The sequence below is a fragment of the Platalea leucorodia genome, assembly GCF_965183815.1.
Source record: "Platalea leucorodia genome assembly, chromosome: 1".
Lineage (NCBI taxonomy): Eukaryota > Metazoa > Chordata > Aves > Pelecaniformes > Threskiornithidae > Platalea > Platalea leucorodia.
The window spans coordinates 90,304,836-90,325,580 of record NC_138823.1 but is presented as its reverse complement, the minus strand read 5'-3'; the positions used below and the strand labels follow the sequence as shown (position 1 = coordinate 90,325,580).

At 39.4% G+C, this 20,745-nt stretch overlaps 1 protein-coding gene across 3 annotated transcripts in view; it reads left to right on the top strand.

Moving 5' to 3' along the window:
* The window catches only part of DROSHA (drosha ribonuclease III), a 77,308-nt gene extending 67,348 nt beyond the window's left edge, over window positions 1–9,960 (top strand). For all 3 annotated transcript variants that reach the window (XM_082314569.1, XM_082314567.1, XM_082314568.1), the window contains 5 exons: window positions 500–582; window positions 696–799; window positions 2,857–2,949; window positions 3,759–3,805; window positions 6,763–9,960. In XM_082314569.1, coding sequence (XP_082170695.1) covers window positions 500–582; window positions 696–799; window positions 2,857–2,949; window positions 3,759–3,805; window positions 6,763–6,893 — 458 coding nt within the window. In that variant the 3' untranslated portion in view covers window positions 6,894–9,960. The remainder of the gene's footprint in view (window positions 1–499; window positions 583–695; window positions 800–2,856; window positions 2,950–3,758; window positions 3,806–6,762) is intronic.
* The last annotated feature ends 10,785 nt before the right edge of the window (window positions 9,961–20,745 follow it).

Here is a 20,745-nt window from a genome sequence, read left to right as displayed (position 1 = left end):
TTTAGTCCATTTATGAAAGTTTCTGCTACCGTCTTTCCAAAGAAAGTGGGAACAGTGATAAATATTCTGCAAAGAAAGTTAATCTGTATCTTGTATATTTTGATGTATTTTGTGAGCCATTCAGACACCTTGGCTTTTGCCAAATCCTCTTAACAAATGGAAATTGCACACAAGCAGGAGTGATATATATCTAAAACTTTTTTATGGTACTCAGTAGTGATTTATTGTAAGTATCTATGGTCTTCTGGTTAAAATGTGAGATTAGGAGCTGAGTGTTGTTTCTAGCTCTTTAAATGACTGAGTGGATTTGGGTAAGTCACTTAATCTCTTGGTCAACTTTATTTTTTCCTGTGTGTGCAGGATAATAATACCCTCATCAGATCACTGCTGTCAAACATAATTGAATATGGCTTTAGAGTACTCAGAGATACTTGTTTCTAAAAGTGCAAGCCATTAATGTTCTCCTTGGATGAGTGACAGTACCTTTTTTTTTCCCTAGCCTTTATTGCTGCCCTGTACATTGATAAAGATTTGGAATACGTTCACACTTTCATGAATGTATGCTTTTTTCCACGGCTAAAGGTAAGACCAGTCAGGTTCCTACTTTGCTGCTATTATGTTTTAATGCATTATTGTGTTTTGGACTCTTACCACAACCTCTCAATCATAAAAGCATCTTTGTGAACTTCTTACAGGAGTTTATTTTAAATCAAGATTGGAATGATCCTAAATCTCAGCTTCAGCAGTGCTGCTTGACTCTCAGGACAGAAGGAAAAGAGCCAGACATTCCTCTTTACAAGTAAGAATGGGCATCTTATGGATACAAGCTAGTTGTCAGTTGTTTATAGAGGAAGATGTGATCAGTCACCCTACGTTTCTCCCATAGTTTGGTTTTATTGTAGTTGTCCAAGCCCTGCAGTCTCTCTTTGTCTGAAGATGGAAAATCTTGAACCAATGTTTTCCAAGCTTTAGGTGTTTTAAGCAATTGCAAGGAAGAATGAGTAAGCATTTTAACTTGTGCGGTTTCAAGAGACAATATATTTTTTATGTTCGAATGGAGTATTTCATTGGCATCATTCTACATTTGCTCTTCTTTTAACATAAGGAATGGCAGTATTTTGAATGAAATGAATGGAACAATGGCTGTTTGGATATGAAGTCAAGATACCTCCATTCTATTTTCAGTCATAGTATGAAGTTTCTCTACACTCTACATTATTACGCAAACATAATAAATGCCTTGTGTTACACATCCTGATTATAGGCTCTGTTTCTAACCCAAAGAGTCAGGCGCTGAAGGGCAGCACAAGTTTTGGACATTTTCGCTGTGCAGTTCAGCCCACGTATGTCCTCATGTTCAGTGACAGAAGAGCTCGGGGCAGTGAACCTCTTAACTTGTACACCTCAGTTAGATACCTGAAGCTGGATGGGATGGATCTCCCTTCTGTCTTTCAGTTTTAAAATAGCATAATAGCTGCTTCAAAGAGGCAATAATAAACTTAAGATTGTATATCGTATCCATATGCATTCAATTAATGTAGGGATTGGGTGCACTCTTAGCCCCCAAAAGAAGAGATAAAGGCTATGAAAGTTCAAGGCTTGTGTTGTTGGGATTATTACATCAAAAAATATGAAGAATGAAAGTCTTAAGTGCATTTGTCACATGTACTGAAATAAAGTTTTCAATGTAATGTAGCAGTTCAGTTATAGTGACAAACAGTGCACTTCAGAAATACGATCGCTTTAACACTGCAACTGATGCTCTGCAGATCTGACTCCTCAGTGTCTTTGTATGAGGGCTCACAGCTTTGTCTTGAGTGAGGGAGATGAATACAAAAGAAACAATTCCCGATTCTTGTAAAACCCACTGCGTATCAAGTACCAAATGTTTGTTTTGTTTTGCTGTGATGATAAATTGATTTTTATAGTACAGCTTAGAGCTAGTAATATGCTGTTATCTTCCTATTATCTTGTTAAATTCCTTTTCTAGGAGTTATCTGTTTCACTGCAGTCAGTACTATTGCTTTTAAATTTGGGGTGGGTTTTATTTGCTCTTGTCACAGCTCACAGAGACTGAGTACTATAGTTAGATGCTTTAAAAATTGATGTGAATTTGGTGCTCCTTCCAAAAAGAAAGAAGGTAGTGGACAGAACTCGAGCTGACAGTGGAGAGAGATTTGGGACAGCAGGAAGAAACAGCAGAAGAAGAAATTCATTGCATGTCTAGGAATTATCTTTTTTTCCCTTTAGATAGTTGTTGATGCATGTCCTAGACTTTAGCTCAAATGGAAAGTTTGTTTTGTGACGAACTGTAACTGTTCAAAGCTGATGGAAAATTTTTTGTACTGTGATGATTCAGTATTATAGAGAGCTACCATTTCCAACATAAAGTCCTTTTAAAACCTTGCTAACTGCACAACTCTCAGGAATGAAAATTTTAGTGCACACAATAATCATATTCATGTGATTATTTGCAATTGCACAGCTACGCACGGTTTATGACTGTTACAAGTGTTTTCACAGTGTTTAACCACTTTGTGTTATAGTTTGCATTTTTGCTTATAGGCTAAAGTTTTAATTTTCATATGGTGCTCCTCAGTGAACCTGGAGGAATAAATGTAAGCAATGTATAAACAAGGTGCATTTTTTGTAAATTTCTCCTTTTTATTGTATGCCGTACTGGTAATCTCTGGGTTAATGTGATTTATGCAGGCATCTTTCAACCCTTGCTCCATGCTTTGCACTAATTCCACTCTCTGTATTGACCAGACTGAAAGCTTGGTGATGTATGTGCCACAGACAGATTCTGGGTTTTAGTACTTCCTGCTTGAATAAATCATATCTTTCCTATTTCAGGACTTTGCAGACAGTGGGACCGTCTCATGCCAGGACATACACAGTAGCTGTTTACTTCAAAGGGGAACGAATAGGATGTGGTAAAGGCCCAAGGTATAGTGAAAAATTAATCACGTTGTGTTAAAGTTTAAGTGTGGCAGTGTCCAAAATGACTAGCCACGGAGATAGACAAGTGTGTGGTTGGCCTTAGAAAAGAAAGCTATAGAGGCTTCTTCAAGCTATTCTGAGTTTCTGCCTCAGGAATACCTGAAGGGTTCAATGTCTGTATAGTTTTGGGTCTTAAGCTTTTTTGGTGAACTTGCCTACAAGGTGGCTAGCAATGCTAACCCATTTGTGGTTCTCAGACTAGAAACTGCAGAACAGCTTCCAGGAAGCAGTGACTTTTTCTTTGGCTTTGCTACTGGATTATTGTCCAACTTAAGCTGGCAAGTTAAGGGTGCAAGGCTCTCAGGTTTTTTTTCTGATGTTATTACTTCTAGGCATTTTAGAATGGTTTCTAAAGTTGCAAAGACTTCAACATGAACCCCAAAGACCTCATCTTATTTTCTGCTACCAAATCTGGTGGTGGTTATAAAAATATCATTGATTTTATAGCGTTCACACCTCTGTGATTTTGTTCCTTTTTTTTCTCTCAAGTAAAAGAAAATGCTTCAGTGAAGAATGAACTAGAATATTCTGTTAGTGTTATTGATCTAAGTTTAAAAATATTCTACTAGAGCTGTAGTGCTATTGCTCACATATTTATGGAAAGGTTGATATATCATACACTCTGGGAATTACTAGCTACTGGTTATCCAAAGAGTTTTATTACAAAAGAGTAGCTAGTGTTCCACTTTGTCAGAAGTTTTAGTTTATTCCGTACAACTTATCTCATGTAACGTGTTTTTGTTTGGCTTTCGCAGTATTCAGCAAGCGGAAATGGGAGCTGCAATGGATGCACTTGAAAAATGTAAGATATATGGGCAACAAAGAAAAGAATTTATAGTTTACATCCTTGGTCTTTAGCAAGGTGAGGTGCAGGTTTTGTGAGGGATAAGATTTGAACAGAATACCTATGCTGAATCCTGTCAGCTTCCGAGCAGCAGGTTTTCATCTTAGTACTTTGAAGACAATTTTGTAATAGGTGAAGTTAATATGATACCAACAGGTATTTTTTAAGGGGAGTCAATCAGCTACAGAGGTTGCAACTTACAGGAAACCCTGCACAGTGAAGTCTCATTGAGATTTTCCATGCTTAAATATGCAGTGGAATAAGACTGCTTGGTCTCGGACAGTGTCATCTCATCCTCCAATTTAGGGGAGGAGGAAAATTACTTTTCAGTTGCCGATTTAGAAAATAAAATTTGATCTCAGAGTATACAGTAGAATAGGTTAAAATCTAACAGGCAGATCCCCAGCCAATGTAAGTCAATATTTATCTGGTAAGAACAGCTTATATCAGCTGAGGATCCAGTGATCTGTGTATGCATCTCTTACAATTATGCATGGGGTAGCCAGCATGGGAGCAGTCCTTCATATTGCAATGGAGTCTCAGATATGAAAGGAATGAGTGTATGTAAACATCTTATATGAAAGAGCTTCAGTCAGTTGAGTTAAAGTGCCAGGTGTGGACGTACTGTAAGCAAATACATTACATACATTTTGTGCAGAAGAAACTCTCTATTCAGAAGAATATGGGGAGGTACATTTTTTGCATTTGATTCAAAGGAAAGACATGCAGTTCCTCAGATGCCAAAGATTTTTAATCTGTTACCTCTGCATCTAGAAATCCCAGGACTTAAAAATTTCAGAAAACAGTGAATCCCTGTAATTCAGAATTTTTTTATATCCCTCTGCTAGGCATGTACTTCTCACCACCAGTAAATCTGACAAGCAGGAAAATGTAACTTCCCTTCTTCGCTGAATATCTACAAAATGTTACTGAAGTTTCCTTAGAGTGTTTTTTCTTGTGATGGTATTGCTGCTCAGAGAGTTGTGGGCTTCATCTCCTATCAGTCCAAGGACTTCACAGCTCTTTTATGACATGTATTTGTTTGAATACCATAGACCTGGAGGTCTCTACTCCAACCACCCCTCAAAACAGAGTCAACTTTCAAGTTAGGTCATGTTTCTCAGTGCCATGCCAGTCAAGTTTTGACCATCTTTAGGGATGGAGACTCCACAGCCCCTATGGGCACCTGTTCTAGTATGTATGTATTTGTGGAGTGGAGTTTTTTGTTTATTTTTTTTTTTTTTTTAGTGCATAAGTAGTTAACTTCAAGTAAAAGTAATTTTCATGTACCTGTTTATATATATGATAGCCATGATGAGTTTATTACATAAATTTCCTTCTCAACGTATTAAATGCATTATAAACAAACAAGTTGCTACCAAGCTGAGTTCTTCAGAGTTCTTAAAGAATCACGTTACAGGCACAGTGCTGAAAATCCGATTTTCATTTTATGGTGCACATGAACAACAAAATATCCCAGAACTCCATTAAACAAAGCACTAGTGTTTTTAAAAACAGCAGCAATTTAAAAACAATTTGCTTTTGTTTAGATTGCTTTCTGGTTTAAATAAATATACACTCCTATGCCCGAGTTGTAAATAACTGATGAATAAACCTTTTATTCCTGTAGTACATAACAAAAGGCACAAATTTCACCAGCCAATAAAACAAAGCAGTAGAAAGTCATTGTGCTCTACCACAAACTCCTGCAGATTATGTGGCTTCTGCCCCGTGTTCTCTGGCTGTGCTGCCTGGGACCCAGAAAGAGGAGGAAAACGCTTGGTGCCAAGGCACTCCTCCCTGAGGAGCCTCAGCTGAATTCTCTCTCGGTACCCAACTAGAGAGAGAGCAGTCCTGTGCTGAGACATCTCCCAGATTTTTTTATGGCTTTAAAGGTCAGTGTAGTAACCTTTTGCGTTCATCTCAGACACAGATAGGTAGCCAGTGCTGATCCCAGAGCTCTGTGTGATCCCAGCAGGATTTACCACCAACTGCAGGCTGCCACATACTCTACCACCTCTTCGTTCTCTGACCGACTGGAGGGTGCGGGTGTCTGCAGCACAGAGACACAGATGAATGTCAGCACCCTGGTCATGCAGAAAACGTTATATTCTGTCAGCTGTGCACTAAATTGAGAGCAATTACATAACCTGGTTTTACAGCCTCAGTTCTAACTACTGTACATATGTACCAGCCAATGGACAAATGTCTGAAGTCAGAAGCATCCATCCCCCTAGCTATTTCTCCATCACCTCAGCCTTGTCTAGTCTGTTTTAGCCAGTCTTCACTCATCCATGCTCTTAGACTACGCTAAGACTGTATTCTGGTACATAGCCAAGCATTAAGTTTTTCAGGAACAGATTTTACTGCATTCCATTTTGCTACACTATTACTTTCCCATTAGGAACCCTGCCATAATGTGGGGCATATAGTGGATTCTGTGTGGTATAAAATAATAATAATAATAATGGAAACATCTGTCCAGTGATTGGAACCAGTGGCTCATACTTTTTGGAGTGAGAACAAGACAAAAAAGCCCTGACAGCATTAACAGTAGTCTCACATTCATTTTTCAGTATTGACTACCTGTTGCTAAGGGAACAGAATGGAAAATCCAGGTAACACCTGGCCATGTTGCTAGACCAGGATTTTGTATTTTATTTTTGTGAGTGTATTGTATTTGGCAGTGCTTTGTAGCAGGAGAAACGGATGTGGAAATCATAAAGAAACCAAAGTCTTATGACACACAGCCCTGGTTTATTATGGATTATTAGAAATAAATGAGTAAAAATGGTAATAACATTGTTCCCCCCTACCTCTAATCTCATCAAAGTTTAAAAAAAAAAAAAAAAAGAGCTGAGGCTTTCTGTGTTACCAGTTTGTTTATTAATGTAAAATATTTTTCCTTGTGTCAGATAACTTTCCCCAGATGGCCCATCAGAAACGGTTCATTGAACGGAAGTACAGACAAGAGTTGAAAGAAATGAGGTGGGAAAGAGAGCATCAAGAGAGAGAGCCAGATGAGACTGAAGAAGCAAGGAAATAAAAGGAGGGCACAGAAGCAGTGGCATATTTACTTACTTAATAACTCTGACTGTGGCCTATGGAGACCTAACCTAGTTTCTTGCAGATGATGAATGAAGAGTGCCTGTTGATATCAAATAGAAAATCATAATCTTTTCTTAAAAAAATGTGTGTGTATATAGTATTTCTTTAGTTTGGTTTTAAGTGCAAAGTTTGTTTGGCTTTTTAATAAGATTTGTTTTTAAATCCTTTTAATTTTTATGAAAAGTTGTGGGATTATTTTTATTATTTTTACTGTCTTGTATGAAGTAATAAAGTATTAATTTCAAAAGCCTGTAGGAGAAAAAGCTGTTTAACAATTGTCTCCTATGTCCAAATGCTGTTTTGTCAGTGACCAGCAAAGGTATTGCATGAACTCCGCTGTGGAGGAGGAAAGTATTATGAGAAACTAATTCAGCAGAGCACTTAAGCATGTACCTAACTTAAGTTTTGCAGCTAAATGTACTTCTTGACTCTGCTAAACCAGAGCCATAAACTTCAGGTTCTTTTACAGAAACTGGTACAGTAATTTAAGCAAAGGAGATATTCAGTTTTGTTTTAAATGGTAGATTCCACATCTGGAATGTCACACAGGTGTGTGTGTGGAAGGTTGGGGGTTTTTGTCTCTAAATCAGTATTATAAAACTCTAAGAAAAAGAAAAAAAAAGGTAATTATGAAGCAAGAGAGTGACAACTTCCTTCATAGAGAATGTACTGAGTTTACATTTACAAGTTTAGTTTCATTCTCAACTTCTTCCTCTATCAAACTGACGTCTACTTTACTTGATTTCTTTGTCCAGAAGATACCAGTGTGACCACAATAGTCAAATGGTGCATTAGAAAGTCCATATAGGTGCTGTTCCAGGTAGGTTCATTGAAAACTGCTTGTATCCAAAGGAGGGCAGAATTTGTCTCCATGGTGTAGTTCAAAGGTGGCATACAGTTTTAAGTCACCGAGTTTCCTTGATTTTGGGTGTCTGTGGTTGTATTAGACAAACAGATATTTCTTCTATAAAAGCTCTGAATGGTACCAAAAGTGGAACATCCACTGTGTCTGTTGACTGACTACCAGCTTCATTGTAGATGTTGGTGCATTGTTCATACTTTTAATTTGCCTGCTTCGAGCCATTCATTTTCGTTGTGCTGATTTCTGATTTATAACAGTCCCTTGGTGCATGTTGTGTAGTCATTTCTCCATCTTTCTTTTCTGATAAGTGAAACAGATACAACTGTCATTTTCCTTAACTCTGCATTTTCTGTCTGCTTCAGATCCTTTTTGGTGAGTTAGTTATGCATCTTTGCTGATACAAGTAACACAGATGAATGTGGTAAGATACCATGCAGCTTTGTGAGTGTGGATGCATGAGTCTGGCCCAAAGAATTCATACAGACTCTTGAAAGAAAACTTTTGCCCAATGGCCACACTACGCTGAGCAACTAATTCAGTGGTCGTCTGAAGCACCTTTCTGTAAGTGTGCGATGGGCATCCATGAAAGCACTTTATTGCAGGTGCCAAAGTAGACACAATCATAGAGGAAAAGTTCAGACTACCCAAATGTCTTCCCAAAGTTTCACTTCTGAGCTAATCAATGTGTGTATTTTCATAAGCACATTTTTGTATGCATGCAATGTGAGATGCACTTAAATGTAGGTTTTTTTAAAACTTGACCCCACAGCACTACCTCACTTCTTCCAGCTTCTGCGATTGCCCTTTCTTCATGGATTGATGCTTTAAATCCATTTCAGAGGATGAGAGAAAAAAAAACCAACAAACCCATTCTGTAATTTAGAGGGTGATAATAAACCATTAAAACATAAAGGAGAGGATAAAAACAACAAGATAGAGGCAAGGAGCTGCTCTCTGCTGGATGCTGCTGTTCTTTGACTTTTGAGAAGTGATTGTAACTCCTTATTGCTTCAGTCTGTAAATAAAAAGCTGAAATGCCTCTGAACAGCAGCAGGCTTGAAAAGCAAGCAGCGACAACTCCCCTGCCCTCAATCTTTTGTATTTCAAATTCTTTTGTAGAATTGCCCATCTGCTTCTAGCAGTAAGTAGAAATGGTGCGTTGGAAGAGCATTAAGGGTAATTGTGTACACCATTATTTTATTTTTCCCCCTTAACTGTGACCAGATTCATGTGTTTAACAAGTAGAACATGCAGTGACTTCATTTTCAGGTGTGTGGTTACTTTGCAAATTCCTCTCATAATATTTGGTATCACCAGAGTCCCCCAGTGGAATTGCAAGCTCGTAGTTTAACATTACTTTCAGTCTTCCTATACATCATTTCATTTTTCAGCTGTAAGAAGACTGTGAGCTTCTTCATAAACATTTGCATAAAAATAGATTGAAGTTACCAGATATGCTGTTTGAGGGGAGGAACCCCAAACTGTTCTCTTTTCTTCTTTCACCCAGAAATTGCTTGAAAACAGACTTTTAAAACAATTTCTGCGTTAAATTACTACAGTTAATGAATTTTAGGTGTTCCTCAATAAAATGGTGATGATAACCATTTTTTCATGAGTGGGCTCTTTCCCCTTTTTTCACTGTATATGCATGGGCTAGGAAGATTGCCTGAAGAAATTTTGTTTTCCTTGTCTTGAGGGTGGAAAACAAAAGGTAAAGAAATTCATGTTTCCTTTGTCTATGTGAAAACCGCAGTGTCTTTCTGTGTACGCACTGTCTAAAAACAGTGGCTGTGAATGTTTCTGATAATGTATGGAGTTGCACAGAATGTGTAATGAGAGCACAGTCCTTTATAACGCACAGTAAGGAGAGAGTTTTTTCTTCAAATTTGAAATTTGGGAAAAATTACTGAGCTCATGTTAATCAGTGGAACAGCTATATTCTATAACTAGGCAAATTTGGCTGCTTTTTTGGAAACGTGAAGGTGTCTCTGGCTTATTGATGAAGTAAGGTCTATTTTTAATTGCTCCAGAGCCTGATTTGTTCTGACCTAGATGTTCTCATGCAAGATCCGTTGACTCGATTTGAGTACAGGTGGGTGAATGAAGAACAAGACTTGAGATCTTTGTGGATCCAGCAGATCCTATGAAACCACATCTTTCTTTTTTTTTTTCTCTTTTTTTTTTCTTTTTTTTTTTAATGTGTCTATGTACAGAGCATTGAATAAAATTGTAGCTCATTTGATTAGGAATTTTAATTGAATTTACATAAAATTTATCATTGTTATTTGCAGAGCCTAAGTTTGCTTTGTAAGATTTCGGTTTCTGTAAGACTATTTAACAGTGATACTAAGAGAACCTTGATCTCCAAGACTGTTGTAAACATTGTTGCTAATAAAATTTTCCAGAAAAGACTTCAGGCATAGTTGTTACTTGCTAAAACAATTTGGAAAGATCAAAAGGCTAATCCTGATCATCTGTCTCCCTACTTCAAAGACTCTGATTATACAGGCTACATATTTAAATGAAGTAAGCGGTTCACTTGTAAAAAGTTTCTGTTTGGTGGAAGTTTGTAAAGCCCTGTAAGAGCTTAGGGAGTTGATTGTCTACGCTGTTATCATTCTGCATTGTCTTTGGGGGGGAGGTGGTATTGTGGTAGAAATTTCTGTGACCCGTACATCCCACCCTGCTTCTCCCCTCTTCCCCCCCACGGGTTATATATTTGTCATTGAGCATTTCAAATAGTTTTACCTAAATGGGGAATAATAACCAGAAAGTGGCTCCTGCTTTGTTCCTTGAAGCGTAGTGAGAACTTGGAGTTGAAGGGTGCTCTGCTGTCTTTGGTTCCATGCAAGTCTAAATGTTTAGCTCTTGGAATGACTGACATCTTACTGTGAGTAGGCTCAGAAAGAGATGTGACATGTCCCATCATTTCTTGCTGGTAATTATTCTTCACCGGTAAGCCACGATGTCCGAGGACAGGCGTTCTGGATTCTGCTGTCTGTTCTTTCATTCATAGTTAAGCAAATAACAGTGAATAGCCTGTAAAGCAGGTGCAAAATAAACTGGTGACGGCATAATGAACTTGCATTTACTTATTACACTAACAAAAAAAAAATTTCCATAACAATGTGGTAGGTGGAGCAGGGAATTGGATCTCTCATCTGTCACGGACACATCTCAATACCATTTATTCTTATTGTAGAGCTGCTCGTTAGACCATCTACCACTGAAAAATAGATTAACTCCTTGTATTTCGAAGACATAATTTCTCTTTGTATGAAGATGCTGATAAAAATGGATTGCAAATCTGGAGGTGTACTGGTCACTTTAAATTATAGGCAAGGTGGAGATGTCTATTTCAGTAAGTATGGTCTTTTTAAAATACTTCATGACTTTTTCTTCCCTCATATTCTGATGTATTTTGTGTTCCCAGCTTGAGTTACAGATGATGTATTTCTTAGCAAATTGTTCATGTTTATGGACATACTATGTCTACCTAGCAATGAAATGCTAGGTTAAGACCATCAGTTGCATCTCAGTGTTTCTCTCGATTCCTCTTTTAAAGCAATTCTCTGTAGAAGGAAATAAGGCTCAATGACGTTGCCCTGGTCTTGTTTTGTTTTCCTTATTTTCTTCTCTTCATGGTAGCCTACCTCGTTGCTGTTGCAGCGAGTTGCTCAGCTAGAGCAGCTCTCTGAAGCTTGCAGAAGGGAAGACCGTCTTAGGCTCTTTTGTCTGTGCTTTCTGCTCGTAGGCACTTTCTTGACCTGGAAGGTAATGAGCTGAGGGAAAGGAGCATTGCTGACTGGAGTGCATTGGCTGGTATCAGCATGCTGGAAATCAGGAAAAGGGAGTCACAAAAGCAGTGCAATCAGAGAGGCTGACCCCGTGCGTTGGCCAGAACAGGTAGGCTGAGTCTGTGAAGAAAAATTAAAGGGAATATCTCCCTTGTTTTTAAAAAGTCAAAAGACAAGGGCTGCTCAAAGACAAGAAAGAAAAGACCGACTGTCTTCTCCAACTCTCCTGGATTTTTTGTTTCCATGCCTGTTCAGGTACCCTCAAATTTCACAGATTCTTTTTGGCATCCTAAGATTAAATAGGTTATGTGCTCCAGCCCCTCAGATTTCCCTATTCATCAGGGAGCAGGTTTACCTCAGAGGCCCTTTTCTTCACCTGCTTGCTACAGAGAACAAAGGGAGCAACAAACTACACTCAAAACCTCGCTAACTTTGTCTAAATCCTCACTGCATTCCACAAAAGGATTCCAAAATCTTTCACGAATACGGGTATTAATCATATGCCTGTGACTTACAACACAATCATACCTGAACGCCTCAAGCATGTGATTCTGTTGCTCTTCACAGCACCTGTGTGGGGGAATAAGGGACTATTTACTTTGTTGCTGAAACATGAAACAAGGATGAAATTGTCGCTTAGGTCCAGGACTTGGGAAGTCTCTGTCAGGGCAATGATGCCTTATCCAGTGGATGCCTCAGGCTGTGGATTAAGTATCTTTTTTTCTTTGAAAGCCTGCTACATTTCTCTTCCCGTGCCTGAGAGTGTCTTTGAGGGAGAAAAAGAGAACTTGGCCGTGCAAGCTGGGCACTGTCACCCCCATCCCTTTTTCCCGTAGAGTCTTGGGAAACAATGATCAAGGTGGTCTCTAAAACTGGGGACTCTACTACAAGAAGCCAGAGCCCAAACAGTGTGTTGCTTGTACGCATTTTTAGGAAAAGTAAATAAATAAAGAAAAACTTCCACTTACAGCACACATTTCAAAAGTAATCCATTAGCAAAGGACAGACTCTTGAGCTGACAAGGTGGCAGAAGCAGCTCATACATCAGTGGTCCAGAAGGGATGCAGCAGTGATGGGTGAGTGTTTGTCACTGGAGGTGGCTTGTTACTTTATTTAAAGATGGAGATGGTGGTCATGGGACCCCATGGGACCCCACTGATGCAAGCTGAGCCAACATTTCTAAAAAAATAAAATAAAATAAAAAAATTACTTCCCTGCAGATTTCCTCCTGTCATTACTTCAGCTATTTACTGTGTCAGAACAGTTCTGACATGGTGACCAGTTTTTGCTGCCAACTAGAATTACAATTCAAATGTTGCAGCTCTGTTTCCAGAGGGATACTTGAACTGGCAAACAAAAAGCAGTGATCTCCCAATCCAGCAGCACTTGAAATTCTGATGTTTTTCAATATCCAATTATAAAGTCTTTTTTTAAAAAAAAAAAAAAAAATCCAATTAAAATTCTCTAAGATAAGAATTTTTAATGACCTCATTGGACAAGTCATCCAAAATTTCTGCTCTTACCTTCTGTTCTTGTGATAATAAACATTGTCAAATACGTGAGAATCTTTTAGTTTTGTCATCATTAAGAAAAAAATAAATATCATGACATCCAAAGGAAAAAAATGAGAAAAAAACTGTTTTAAACTTTGATGTTTAAAATTTGTCATTCAGTACTGTTGTCTCCTTCCTTCTTCCAAAAACCAAGCCAAATACTTTAAATACGTTTTCCACCTGTCAGAATGTGTCAGATTTTACAACCAATATCCTGGCTCAGGTGTCTGTACACTAACAATTGAAAGCAATCTATGTGTTATTGCTTGCTGTTTTCTGAATTGGGGCTTGACCAGACATCCAAAATGGTAGGACACTGCCAACCTTATAAGCCCTCAAAACTTTCAGAGAACTCAGTGGCTTTACCCAGCAACTGGTTTTCAAGAGTTTGCATTCCTTTTGCTCCCATTGCTATCAATGTTTTATTTTTCAACGTTTTCATTGTTTGTTTATTTGGTTTTCAATGTGGTCCATAGCACTACTGTCTCCTATTTCAAAGTTCCCTGATCCCTACTTTTGGTTAGCAGATACAGCATCAATTCTTTGCCCACTGTGAGAAAAGAAAATAAATGACCCTGAAGTCTTTGCCCTTGCAAGTCATACCTCAATATTTATATCAGAAATCAAGTGCGAACAGCAAGAACAAAAGTGTCACTGCGCACCCATGCAAATAAAATACTGAATCTTTCCAGTATCATTTTGTGGGGATTCTGTCGGACATTTTAAGAGAGATTGTGAAGTCTTCAGGCATCTAGTGATGTGCTTTTTGCAGCTTTTGTTGTGAATTTATGCAATTGGATTAAGTTTGGCATCTATTTCAGCTGGCAGCTTATAAATGGACATTTATACATGTAAGCAAGGAGAGAGAGGTAAGAAAAGGCAGAACTGATACCTAAAACACTAGAAAAAGGCCTATTTCAACACTGACTGCTGAGAAGCAGATTGATTTGGATAGAAAAATGTTAACCACTTGCAAATACGTACTGAAAAATATGGGGTTTCTTTGTAACGTAAATACAATTCTGTGCCATGTGCTTGAGATAATGATGGCTTTAAAAAAATGCATTGGGTTGAGTTTTATGCGAAGCCAGAGTATAAATCTTAAAGATAAGATATAGCAAATCAATACTTTTTATTAGAAGTAGAAGTGAGGTGATAAAATTTTAATATCTTAAGATACAGAGGTGGGAAATAATCTAGCAAAGCTGTAATAGGTGTCTGGAGTTTAATTAGGAACGTATTTGAATAAATGTGTTTGGAGTAAATGCAGATATATATGTTTATATTTATTTATGAAACATCTGAAGTTTTCACTCATTGCAACACGATATTTTTTTACCAAGGGAAAAAAGTCTCCTCCATGTTCATTGTGTGTTTAATTGGTATTTAAATATTGTTTATATTGTAGTAGTACCCAGAGATCTTCACTAGCACTGGGGCTTTTCATGCCAGCCACTATATGAACACAAAATGACAGGCAGTCCCTGACCCAGAAAGAAATAGAAAGCAAGCAATGACTTACTCCAAGTCACCAAACAGGTCAAGGATAGAAATGAGAACAAAACCTGAGTCCGTCAAGTCCCAGCTGAGATTCGTCCTCTCTTCATGCCACGTAGCTACTTGTTTACAGCATCTAGCTTTAGATATAGTAGTTGTTTTATTTCTGCATTAACGTGGGCATTTTAAATTTCATGCACAGCAGACTAGGGTGCAATTTTACGTAATCTCTTTCATACTGAAAGCTTATAGAAGTAATTTAAAAAAGTGAAAGAAAATTCAAGTGGCTGGTGCTGCATGGTCGAAATCTCTCTCCACAGGCAGCACGTTTGCGTTAGCCGGCTTTTGCTGTTGAGCTCCTGCTGTGGCAGCTCGGGCTCGTAGCTCCAAGGTCCACTGTTCAGCGTGTTGTGATGGGCCATGTGACAGGCGTCGCTCGGGTAGTAACAAGCAGTGTCACTTGTGCCGTGGCGGAGCTGGCGTCAGCTCCGTTACCCGCGCGCAGGACAAGGCAGGTCTCTGTTCTGGGTTCACGGCCAGGTATTATGGCTGTTGTTTTTTTAAGTCTGATCGTATCCTCACCAAACCCATTAGAGGTTAGTATGGCTCCAAGCACATATAATATACTTCCAGCATGATTACAAAAGAATATAATCATGCAAACAGGTGTGCTCTCATTTATGCAAAGTACTTGATTTCAAAGTGCCTAAGCAATTTCCTTGGTTCCTTGAAAAATAAATTGTTTGAGAACTGTTTGCCTTCCAGTAATGGCCACAGCTAGGTAGAGGGGGCCATGGATTAACATCACTAAAAGAGAAGACTTCCCCTCTTCTTGGTCTTATGCCGCCATGTGTACTCGCTCCTGCAGGAGGATTAGCAGCTGCCAACCCCCGCGGCAGCAGCGGAAGGTGGAGGTGGGGGCAAGAGCACCCGTCGCGTGCTTGAGCACGGTCCCCGGGCTGGGACTGTCGGGCGCCGGTGCTGAGGCAGGCTAGTGGGAATCCATCTCGTGCCTTTTCAGGTGGTAAGAAGGCAGACAGAGGAATAAGCATGGGTTTTAGCCCAGCTTTGACTGGCAGAAATCAGTGAGACGGGAGTGAGAGCTGAAGGCAGAAGCAGGACCTCTCTCCTTACAAGCCGGGGTTATTCTCTGACCGAAATAGTGTTTCCTGTGAGGTGGTGAGGGGGAAGACTGGAGGTCCAGAGGACAGTACACGTGCAGAAGAGCTCAGTGCGATCAGCTCTTGCTTCCATACTGTTTGGTAATGCCTTATCTCATGGCTTCCGATGTTTTGAGGGGATTTTTGCCTGGTCCACATGCGCACGCATTGTACAGACATACGTATGCATACATGTGCATGGATGAGAGCGTGTGTGTGTGTGTATAAAGAAGTTTGGGACTGTGCAAGTGTGGGAGTGAAGGAGGCACAGAGAGACAGCTGCATGACTCCTTTGCCTCCTAGGCAGATCTGTCATTTCTGGCTATAGGATTGGTTTGTTTATTCTGTTTAATGATACTGACCTTTGTGTTGAATAGGTTGGCCTGTTGCAAAGCTAGGATTTGTGGCCTTTTGGGACTTTAGCTGTTTGGAAGACTGAGGATATTTTTTACTACATCAGGTCCAAAGAGAACGACTACTGATGACCCAGCTGCCCTTATAACTCATTTGCCCTTTACCTTTTGACAGACAAAGTGACTTCAGATTTAGTCATATGTTAGAGACTGTCTAAACTTGAAGAACATTCTGGTAATAAATGATGTCTTATGGCAAAGGGAAATTGGAAGTGGTTTTGAAAGTTCCTGTTTTTATTATGTATTGCATGTACTTTCTTGGGGGAAACTAATCCTGAATTTGTAGTGAGAGTTTTAGAAAACACTTACCTTGAAAAGGAGAAAAAAAAAAAAAAAAATTTGGATACATTGGAGGGAGTATTGCCTCAACCTGTATTGTCTTCCACAAGACATCTTACACCAATGTTACTTTATCTGTCTCTGAAAGAACAATCAGTTTCTCTCTTACAATGTAAGAAATTGTCCCCAAATCTTATTTGATTTTAGGACCCCCAATCTGATTCCACAATCTATTTTAGCTAAGCGAATCCCTCAGGATTGGTGCAGAAAGGTTCAACACCTGAGATGTTTTGCAGCACATCAACAAATAGCCTCGTTTGGTTTTTAGTCCCTAGACTTGTAGCGGCCCTGATCCTGCAATGCTTATGCCTAAGATTAATTTTAAGCATGTGACTGACTGTCTCTGTGGAGTTGAGCACGTCAGCTAGGATTGGGAACTTGCGTTGTTTTGACTTGTGTGTCATCAGTGACAACAGCTTTACAAGCTCTGCTTGTACGTACAGCCCTCCGCTGTCTGCAGCGCGAGTCTAACGGTGGTCACAATCCAGAGACCTGGAGGCTGCCCAAGTGGCCCTGCAGTTCATTTAACAGTCCCATAAATACACGAGCTAAAAATCCTGTCCTGTTTGCTTCCCCTTAGCTGTGTTGGTTCTGCTGGGTGAAAAGCAGGGAAGGTGGAAAAACAGATTTTAGTACTTTTTATGGTAAGTTAAGCAGGACTCTTTCTGACTTCGCGCAGGAAAGGGATCTGCTGAGTAAGAAAGTGCTAATTTCACATCGTTGTTTTTCGCGGTAGAGCTACACTGTAAGTACCAAGCCCGAGAGGAACAAGAGCATAGTCAAATTAACGAAAAATAGGTTATAATGATAAATTATTCAAGTGGATAAAATTACTTTGGATTCGGAAGATGCTGAAACTTAAGGGCCAGATCCTTTTCTGGTATAAAAAGAGTCAGCTTCGTCACTTATATCATTCAGTTGAGAATCTGACTATGATTGGCAGCATGAGCAAGCATTTAAAACTTGGTGGCACATACTTCATCTACTTTGGGTGACAGCCATAAGGTGAATGTTTTAAATTCTGACATGGCATAGCCTTTCTTTTGAGATCTGTGGTGTGATTTTAAAGAAGATGAGATAAAAGCTGTGCCTCTCCAAAGGCACCTTTTCTCTGATGTTAAAGGAAACAATGTAAAAATATGCCCACTAAATAAATCATCAGGGACTTCCAGAATAGATCACATCCTTCTGTCTTAAAACTTGTAATACAACTCAAGAGGTTCACCTTAACTCAGTTGCTTTTGTTCAGCAATTTTTCCATACAAGGAGGCATATGTAGCGAAGGCAAGTCTGGAGGAGACACTCCATCAGAAGGTGTTCCAGTAAACAGAGATAAGAAGCTCTTCTTTTGACTTCTGGCATGGCACTTTCACAATTTTAATCCTCATTGATCCCTCTCACATTTCCAAGGAGGGGATAGTGGAGAAAAGACTGAGGGCTGTCATTTTGCTGAAGGTGAATACCAGCGACCTGTGAACGTACCTGGATCTGCAGAATAGCCTCCGTTTTTTTAAATACCTTAGCCAATACAGTGGAGGAAGTGTGCTGGTTTGGCTTCTGCTGCTCTAGGATGAATTTTCAGTAATGTTTGTCTTCAGCTTGTATGCATGTAAGCACACAGAGCGGTGAAGGGAAGCATAGGCTGGCACAACAGGCTTTTAAGGACAATGTCTGAAGTTAGAACTTGCAGCAAGTTGCATTTATAGAAAAAGAAAATGCCCCAAACTCAAGAACTCCTGGCAAGTTCATCTACTATACTAAACTCCAAGGTTGAAATGCATCCTACCAAATAGTAGACACCGAAGTCATAGCTATGGCCCCTAGGACCTGCTGTGGTAAGTGGAGAGAGAAAGCAACACCTCCAGGGACTAGTTCATGGCTTAGGCAGGATGAATCACCCACTCTTGTCTGAGAACTGAAGGGTGACAGCTCTGTAACCTTTCTGATCAGTCCAATGCCCATAGTGAGATGAGTTGAACCTAGGCTTTAAACGTTTGTGGCATGTAGCTGTAATAAGACACAAGTGCTCAAATTGAGCCAGCATGGCATAGCCTCCTTAACACTTTGCATAGCCATTGCTCTGCGGAGGACACTTCTTTATCGCCAGATGACTCCTTCAGCCATCCCATTATGTGCAGATGTGAGGAGGAGTGACAGTTTGTCCAAAGTGAGAGTATTTTCAAATGTCAAGAAGCTTTATTTTTTGTGTTAAACCGTATAAAATCCCCAGATAATACACCTCATAAATGAAATGAGACTAGTTAGTAGGAAGGTAATGAGAGAGCATTTACAGAGGTTACATCCCAAAATCCGGTCACTGCTATGGAAAATGCGGGAGAGAGGTAAAAACTGCAGTCTATTTTGTTCTTCTAGTATTGTCATGCATAGGTGTTCATTAACCCCAGCACGGGCAATTTTAGAATGGCAAAATGAGGAGAAAAATGTCAAAGGACTATGAACATTTTCCCTTCCTTTCTCTCCCCTTTGCCTCCTGTCAGTGTCCCGGGGCTGGCATGAGCGTGCCATACTGCTCCACCAACCTGCCCTTGCATCCATAGCAGGGCTTTGGCTCCATCCAGCTTTCCCTGTGTTGCAGTCACACACTGGGAAACTCGGGTTCAAGTGCTTTTTCCAGGAAAAGGTTAAGGGCTACTGGAACACCACAGAAGTCCTTTTGGCATAGGTCATCAAGGTTATGTAGGCACCCAGCTCCTTTTTAACTGAGTGTTAATTGCCCATCTGCAAAAGCGGAAAATAGCACTTCTTGACCTTATAGTATTGGAAGTGTAAGTAAGAATGTTATGGGTTTTTGAGCACTTGCATAGAAAGGTATGGAGAGTTGTGTGAGGACTTAAAACAGATCGTTGAATTAGAATGCCATCTGTGATAGCAGAAGTGAAAGCTATTGAACTGACTGCACAGTAAAGGATCCAAATGGCAAATTTATGTTCTGGGTTACTTAAGCTTGAACAGAAGCATAAGGTCTCATTCTAAACTCATCTGACTTGATAGGGTCCTTCCCTTGACTTTAAAAAGCATCTATATTGAGCTGAAAGTTGAACCTTGAAATGAAACCTTGGCATGCGAGCAACTGAGACTTTAAAAGCATGAATTTACAGTTTGTCAAAATATCAAGGAGATACTGCTGATGAAACAACATCTATGCTGTGTACTAAATCTTAATGTACTTAGTGAAACACAGATGTCTGTTGAAAGACCTACTGAAAACTAGCCCCATGTTAAACAAGGGTCATCCGTTTGCACAGCTTTTAACAGTCACCACTTACACCTGAACAGCTACAGGCTCTCTTGGAACACGACAGAATTCGCAATGCCGGAGGCAAATGCAACTGAAGGAACATACAGTCAAATCAGTGCTCGCTGCAAAAGAAGCATCTGTGTCTATATACTGATTGAAGGAGCTGGATGGAAAGGGAACAAAATGATGAGCTGAGGAGATGCGGTGACTGAAGTATAACTGATGAGAAGTCAAATAAGATAAAAAAGTAGAGAAAAGAATAGCACTGATGTCAGCTGCCACAAAAGAAAAAAAATTACGAACAAGCAGGTGTAATGAGAAAACAGGTATGTTGCAAGTAACAGAATTTGAACACTGTGCCAATCTGAAGTTGATCAGACCATTGTGGAGAAAAATCATAGACAGGGTGCCAGGGAAGACTTTCTTCTTTGTTTCCTCTCAAAACTTAAATTTTACAGATCTTATCTTTTCATCATTTTATTCTTGGTCCAGTGTTCTTAAATATGTGCATTAACTGCACCTTAGCTACCTTTGAATTTTTCACTAGCCTAATTACTCTTAGATTTTTGCTCATGTTTAGCCTAAACTTTTCCTTCCGTTGCTTATGGCCATTACTTCTTTTTCTATTTTCTTCTGAGACGTACTTCCCATCCTTCATGTACATTGTTACCTTGAAGATATTTACAGGCTGTGTTCATTTTCCTCCTGAGGTTTCTCTTTTCTCCTGTGTTGCTCTTTTCAGTGCCTTTCTTTTTTCTTCTCTTTCCCTAATTTGTATGCTCCCCATCTCTTTTTATCACCAGTACAGCTAAGCATTTTGACTAATTTTACATGTGATCTTTTTCTCATATGTTTAAGACTAATAGCTAAGTAGCAGAACTGACCTTAAAATGCTGCGAGGGACATTTCC